Genomic DNA, 8,069 nt, shown 5'->3' with positions numbered 1-8,069 from the left:
ATACAATTAATACGATTTCCCATACGATAAACATTTGTACGAAATGAAATATTTTTAACAAAGAATAAAGATTTCAGTTATTTTGTCGTAAATATTGTAATTGCTCAAAAATACTATTCACGGGAGTTTGAAAATCTTACATATAGGTACAATTGTATGTTATACACACAAATGCACATTGACATTTTCCAAGCATTCAGATAATAGCTGATGCATTGTATGCTATTGCTATTTATACCAAGAACCTATTCAGCTACAATATTCATATGCCGTCCGACGGTTTCGACTTGAAAATTACAAATAATAATATCACAATGGTATACTAAATTATGATAATCTAAGTCAATAATATTTTGTCAAAAATAATTGTCCAATTACCTACCGTTTAGTGTTTACTACTAGATTTACATTCCCGCCAGAACCCATGTTGAAGGATTGAAACATTTAAAGACATTTCGCTCTCCTTAAAGTGATGACGAACACGATGACAATTTAACAAAAAAAAAATTCCACCAAAACAATCGTCGTTCGCTGCGCAAAATCTGAAAAACTTTTAATCTTTCTGATTTTTCGGTTCACGGTTAATAATATGTCACGTCCCTCGGCGGTTTAGTCCGAGGTTTGGAGCAAGTGGTTCTCCGGTGTGCGGGGGGGGGGATGAGACTACGGACTACAACTACAGTAATAACCAAAATAAGTTATTATTATTATTATTATTGTAGGCACAAGTGGCAACAGTGTGCGAGACGTGCGCGTAAGGTGTCATCAGCCTGCAGCTCTCGTTCCATCGTATTATTTGATAATATATTTTCCACGGCCATACCTCCCACCACCGCCCCTTATGGCCAGGGCATGATGTACTGTAATGCACTCGTGCGCAATGGAAAAACGTATAATGTATTATTAACCGTATTATATGACTGAAGAGAAAAAAAAAATGATAACGGCTGCAGCAGCTGCTGCCGCCGCGACTGCGGTGCAACGACGACGCGCGCACGTAGTTTACAAACACATTTCTCGCGCGTACGCGCAGGCACGCGGCGCACGTCTCGACGAAAATATTTGGCATGTGTAAGCCGATAGCGGACCGTATCTAATATCTATATAATAATAACACGCCGATGTAATAATTATAATAATATTAAAATGTTTAATTTATTGTTATTGTGCCTACCCAGTAATCGCAAATAATAATAATATTGTTTTTATACGCACACGTATATATATATATATATATATTTTATAATAATAATATTGTACGAGTAATAATAATTAATTATAGTAGGTACACACACATTAATTGAACGACGTTATCGCCGTCGACTGCAGCAGGACGTGATTAGTTGTAAACACAACAACAGATTACGGAAGGACGCTCGCTCGCTCGCTCTCTCTCCTAATAATATACACCTACATAATAACAATACTGGTGGTGTCCGTCGTATTGTTGTCGCACGGTTCGGTAAAGTGCGTTTGAAAAAAAAAAAAAAAAAAAAAACCCGAAAAACAAACAATCGTCTTCGGTGTCGTTTGCGGATGGTGCGAGATTGTCGACGGACCTCATTCGACGAGTTGAATTCAACGGTAATAACATTAATATCGTAACATTCGTCGTCGTCGTCGTTATTGTCGTGTCGCCTGAACCGTCGTGACATACACGCGCGCGCGCTCTCCATCCAACGGACCACCGTCGGAGACGCACGTCGCCGTTATTGCGTTCAAGACATCGCCAAACTTCCATATACCGACTGCGTACGTCTTATGTTAAACCGGGTGAGTGTAAAAAACATGTACTCGTGTGATGACTCCGAGTTCCCCCGAACTGGCTAGTAGGCATCTGTGCAGACGACTGGTGTATTGTCGTCGTACCTAACCGTATCCGACGGATGACGGCGCTACACGACTGTCTGATCGCACAGGTTCCCGTCAGCTCTTGTCCCCCGATGAGTCTGGCCGTGTGCTTCACATTTTTTTTTATCCGTATCCACCTAGATCGGTACTAGACACTAGGCCGTCCGTCGAGAATTTATATAACGTTTTAGCCGACTGTTTAGTCATAGGCGGTCATGATTTAAGTGGTTACGACTATTGTAAATCATCTCATCTATTCTCTCCGCCTGATATGTTTGTATACCAACTGTGGCATTTCGTGTCATTGGGTTCAACATATCTATGAAATATCTTTACTAAATTGTTAATGATTACCTAATTAGTCAATTTAAAATTATTTCTCCGTTGAGTTTAAAATAAGTAGGTACCTGTAGGTACCTATTTTTTAACATAGTCATTTTTAACTTACTTATTTCTTTAACTCTGTACCTAATGTCAATCGATTTTTTTTTTTTTTTAATTCATTGTTCTCATCAGAATTTTGGTACTTTTGAATAAATTCATAACTGGGGAGTCAGTTATCATCTGATATATTTGATACCTATAAGATTAGTTATTATAACAGCTCTTTAAATAAAAATTTATTCATTCATAATTTCTTATAAAAATATGTAAACATAATTTTAGAATTTACTTCAAATATTACAAAATAACCAATAGGTACTAGTTCAATAAATTCGTGTCTATTTATTTTTCATCTTAAACAAAATATAGATTATTTTATGTTTTTATTTATCACCTATTGTCAGCTACTACTTTAGTCCTAAGTAATTATGACAATTATGTGCCATGTGTCTATAATAGACCTTAATTCATTAATATTAAAGTCTAATAAATAATTATTTTACAATATTACAACAATATATGAAACCAGGAATGGTTGTTGTTTATAAACAAATATTCTTTGTTTATTTTTTATTGTGAAGCTATCTATTCAATAATCATGAAAATAGCTTGTTTTGGAACCTTGTTCCCTTATTAGTATTGCATCAATTATTTTGTTATGCTTTATTTATCAAATTTTCATTTTTGAGTTCTTAATAAATTATTTCTTTGTAATAATATTGTTAAGCAACTTCATTCATAGTAATTTCTCTGTTTATAAGTCCGTTTGTTGGATCTCTTCCAAGATGTATATTAAAAACATACTTAACATATATTGTTATTTACTGTATGTCTGTGTTGACAATTTTTATATTGATTTTAATTTTTAAAGAATAATTTCATAGGCTTTTATATTTTTAAAATGTAGGTACAATACTATGATTTATCATCACCATTAAAGTATTTTATTGAAAACTATTTATCAAAAGTTATTTTACATTAATAACTGTTTTATTTTCAAAATCTAGGTATAAAAAACTGAAACCATTATCAACAAATCTATTATTCTTATTGATTATCTTTTTAATACTTTTAAATTAACAATATTTATAAAGAGATAACAGGTACCTAATATAATCTGTACCACAATATTAAAAGATAACATAAATAATGTGTGTGTGTTTTCAAAACTCTTATCTTAATTATACATTATTTTGCTTTTGCTATAATACTATATTATGATAATATACCTTTATATGTATGCATTGTTTTTTAGAGACTATGGTCATATTTATTAACATGGTTCCTAATGCGATAAAAATATTTAGTGTGATCCATTCATTTATTATAATTCATTATTACTATTAACTGCTTATAATTAATAATTGTGTTATAATATTTGGTTGATTTTCATTAATATGAATCGAATAATTTATTTTAGAAACATGCCGTTATTTGGGAAATCGCAGAAAAACCCAGTGGAGGTAGTGAAACAAATTAAAGAAGCTGTTGTTGCATTAGAAAAAGGAGATAAAAAGTTAGAAAAAGTAAGTATAATATAAAAAAAATTGTAATTTGATTGGGTAATTTTTAATAATTTTCTTTCCTGAGTTAAAATTTCAAACAATTAATTTTTTTATCATAATCTTATGTATTTTTAATTAGCATTAAGCATTTAATTCTTTACTTTTAAATTTTAATACTTATATTGTACTTGATTTGATTGTTGATTTATTTCTATTAAATGCAATATAAATCTAATAAAATAAAACGACAATCATACTTCTTTATAGCAATTTATATTATATGATTATGTTATATTTCAAGTGATATACGATAAGTTTTATTGGACATTATTAGATAACTAAATGTTTACATAGAGATCAAAGTGTAGATCAATTTGTGTAAATTAAATACCAATAAGTAATAAAAAATAATTTAGTTTCTCCGCATAATTTTAATTGATGTTATTGATCTATTAATAAATATAAAAAATCTTATTGCATGATCATATTAATTTATTTTTAATAATTATCCTATTTTAGGCACAGGAAGATGTTAGCAAGAACCTTTTAGTTATAAAGAATTTATTATATGGAACAGCAGATACTGAGCCCTTGTCTGATATTGTTGTTGCCCAGTTAGCACAAGAAATGTACAACAACAACTTATTGTTGATGTTGGTACAAAATTTGACAAAAATAGACTTTGAAGTATGTAATTCTAATTAATTCATTAAATTTAAATAAATCTGTTTATATTATTTAAAATTGCAGGGAAAAAAGGATGTTGCTCAAGTTTTTAACAATGTCCTTCGTCGGCAATTGGGTAGCCGATCACCAACTGTTGAACATATTTGTGCAAAATCTGAAATTCTGTTTACTTTAATTGCTGGGTAAATTAGTTTATGTTAATATTATATGCATTTATTTAAGTCTACCATATTAATATACATACATATTGCACGTATAGTCAAGTATAAGTAACTCGAATCTCAAGGAGGATAATATAAATAAATTCAACTTTTTTGTGTTTCAAATTAAATACTAAAAATATAAATCATAAACACTTAGTTTAAACTGAGTTATTGCAGCTGCACTGTGTTATACATTAATGAAATTAATAAATTTAATATTCAAATATTTGTTAACTTAAAAATTCTAAATTGTTTATTATTATTATTTGTTGGATATTTTGTCTAAAACTATACAAATTATACTACAATATGCTAATATTGTAATTTTAAAATATTGTTTTCTATTTCATATTTAGAAATTTTACTTATCTGATTTATTTTGTTAAATATAAATACAAACACAAAGGTACACATTTTTAATTTGCGAAAAAATTGCTCCATAATGATAAACTTATTGAAATCAAGTTACAAGATATGAAAATATTTAAACTTATAAAAAATTGGTTAAATTATTTGATTCAATTCAATTTTTTAGTTTAAACAGATTTAGTCCAAAATATTTATTACCAGGAAACAACATCATTTGTAATAAATGTCTTCGTCCTTATTTTATAAATTGTAATATCTATATATACATCTATATCAATTCATAATAATAAATATATGTAAAAGGTATAACGTTGTATGATGATTTGAATAATAAATAAATTCTTAATACTGAAAATACTTATAGTCATTACTCAAATTGAGTTTGTTTATAAATTTTACCGTTTTTATTTATTTTAAATTATCTTTACATCAAATGTGCTTTGATCATCTGAAAGGATTTCCCTAGATTATAGTTGTATAGTTTTATGTATGGAAATAATAATTTTAGTCTTTTAAATTTCACACATTATTTAACTTATAATTAATTTAATAATGCACTAAGTGAAAATACTTAATTATCTATTCTATGTCACTTAATACAAGAAGAATATTTAAAATTGAAGTTTCAATACAAATATTTGACTTTGTACTAAAATAATTGTTCTTGGAGATTTAAAAATTAAAATGTATTCATTTTTGTTAGGAAGATATTATGGTTTGCATTTTTAGTTTGTGGAACTTACCAATAATAATTATATTAATAATAATATTGTATGAATAACAGAAATATTATTTAAAGGTATGAACATCAAGAAATAGCTCTTAATTGTGGAACAATGTTACGTGAATGTGCTAGATATGAAGCCTTAGCAAAAATAATGCTATACTCAAAAGAATTTTTTAATTTTTTCCGTTATGTAGAAGTTTCAACTTTTGATATTGCTTCAGATGCATTTTCTACATTTAAGGTTGTATACTAATTAATCAAGAGAATATACCACTGTTCTTATTAACTTTATTTAGTATTATTGTTATTTTTTTGTAATACAGGAATTACTGACTAGACACAAACCACTATGTGCCGAATTCCTTGAAATAAATTATGATAAAGTGTTCACACATTATCAACAGCTGCTGAATTCTGAAAATTATGTCACTCGTCGCCAGAGTCTCAAGTTACTTGGTGAACTGTTGTTAGACCGTCATAATTTTACGGTACTTGTTTAATAATATAAACTATTCCATTTTTTTATAAAATGATTGAATTGTTTTTGACATACATATGTATTTTAACAGGAGTTTATCTTAAATTTTTAAGGAGCTTTTAAATTTTTTGTTACAAGTATTTCATTCTCTAGTGACATAATTTGATACTATGACGAACGAACAAGTAACATATAATTGTAATAGTTGTTTTTACAATTAAAATCAGAAGACATGATCATGATCCAATTGTTTTCCAAATGATGGAATATTTTACCCAGATGTTTAATTTTTGTTTTAGGTAATGACTCGTTATATATCAAATCCGGACAATTTAAAATTGATGATGAATATGTTAAAAGAAAAATCTAGAAATATCCAATTTGAAGCTTTTCACGTTTTTAAGGTATAATTTTAAATTTGTAAATATTTGCAATATAATTTAATACTTCTCTTTCTCTAGGTATTTGTTGCTAATCCTAATAAACCAAAGCCTATTCTCGACATTTTACTCCGTAACCAAGATAAGCTGGTTGAATTCCTGACAAGATTTCATACTGAACGATCTGAAGATGAACAGTTCAATGATGAAAAGGCATATCTGATCAAACAGATTAAAGAGCTCAAACCCACCACTAGTGATCAATGATTTAGGGTGTATGCGACTCGAAATTATGACTATTCGAGTTGTTGATAATTACTTTACTTGTCATTATTTTATTTTAAGTTAGATTATATTTAGGGGTAATAACACATTTATATAATTTGGTTTTCAACGGGGCATTTCAAATTTTTACGCATAACAAATAAACATAATTTATTTATTTATTGTTTTATAAATGCCTCAGTGTTAAAGAAATGTAATTATACTTGTTTGCATAATAGGAATTATAACATTTGAAAGTGGAATTTAGATGCAATCTTATTATATTCATTTGTTATATTTTGTAATTTCTATTAGTAAACACATGCATACTATGTACAATATACATATATGTGTGTATGAGTATAATTTTGTCAAGTGTTTATATGGATAATCAATGTAATCATTAAGAAAAATAATAATTTTTTATATTAGAGTACTGCTGTATTAAACATTTTAAAATTGTTTATATACATTGTATTCATTAGAAGAAAAAAAATCCCTATTTTATAATTATAAACAATCTGTTTATAATAAAATATTTAACTAATTATATTTATATACTGTTTGAAAGGACTTTTTAGAAAAATTAATGTTTGTTACCTATTCATTAAAAAAGTACATTAAACAAGGTTCACTATTAAATTTTATTTTTTGAGCTAAAATCTATTCTGGAATTTCATCCGACAAATTTGTTGATTGTTTGTCGTTATTATATTGTTGGTTTATTAATTGATATTGCTACAAATGTGTCATGAAAACATTAACAAATGTTTTTCAAAGTATTTTTGGTAATAATAATTATGTGGTATTTTTGTATTTGAAAAGTCGGTTTAGTGATTATTATTATATTTAGATTATAAAAAGTCTTTTATACATCAATAAAATAAATAGTTGAAAATATGGTAGATTCTTTTATTCCTACAATTGTTGATCTTATAAATGAAACTACAGCAATGATAAAATTGTAATATTTTCTATGTGAAAAAAGCAACAAACATAATATCTTTAAAAATTGTTGAATTGTATAATATTTTATTGCCTCTAACAATGTAGTAATCATACGCTCTTGTTTAAAATAGAAGTGCGCGTTTTTTGAGGATTGTGTACCCTTGTCCTCACAAAATTCCAACAGGACATTTTTTTCTTATTTTTAGTAGATAGTAATATTTTCTCCATATTGTTATTCTTTTATATATGTAAAAGAAAACTCTGTATAAAAAA

At 27.6% G+C, this 8,069-nt stretch overlaps 1 protein-coding gene across 1 annotated transcript; it reads left to right on the top strand.

Moving 5' to 3' along the window:
• The first annotated feature begins 1,059 nt into the window (after positions 1-1,059).
• On the top strand, positions 1,060-7,115 carry LOC114130297 (protein Mo25). Its single transcript, XM_027995242.2, has 8 exons — positions 1,060-1,773; positions 3,656-3,761; positions 4,260-4,427; positions 4,491-4,609; positions 5,799-5,967; positions 6,050-6,214; positions 6,504-6,608; positions 6,666-7,115. The coding sequence occupies exons 2-8, from the start codon at positions 3,660-3,662 to the stop codon at positions 6,849-6,851; spliced, it is 1,014 nt and encodes a 337-aa protein (XP_027851043.2). The 5' UTR covers positions 1,060-1,773; positions 3,656-3,659; the 3' UTR covers positions 6,852-7,115.
• The last annotated feature ends 954 nt before the right edge of the window (positions 7,116-8,069 follow it).

The sequence above is a fragment of the Aphis gossypii genome, chromosome X (genome assembly GCF_020184175.1).
Source record: "Aphis gossypii isolate Hap1 chromosome X, ASM2018417v2, whole genome shotgun sequence".
Classification (NCBI taxonomy): domain Eukaryota; kingdom Metazoa; phylum Arthropoda; class Insecta; order Hemiptera; family Aphididae; genus Aphis; species Aphis gossypii.
Note: the sequence above shows the minus strand (reverse complement) of the source record. Positions and strands in the feature narration are given on the sequence as shown.

Bases quoted from the DNA above. Each gene is read 5' to 3' on its own strand.
- LOC114130297 (XM_027995242.2), top strand. From the start codon at position 3,660: ATGCCGTTATTTGGGAAATCGCAGAAAAACCCAGTGGAGGTAGTGAAA. The intron at 4,610-5,798 runs GTAAATTAGTTT...TATTATTTAAAG, and splicing joins CTGTTTACTTTAATTGCTGG to GTATGAACATCAAGAAATAG. The intron at 5,968-6,049 runs GTTGTATACTAA...TTTGTAATACAG, and splicing joins ATGCATTTTCTACATTTAAG to GAATTACTGACTAGACACAA.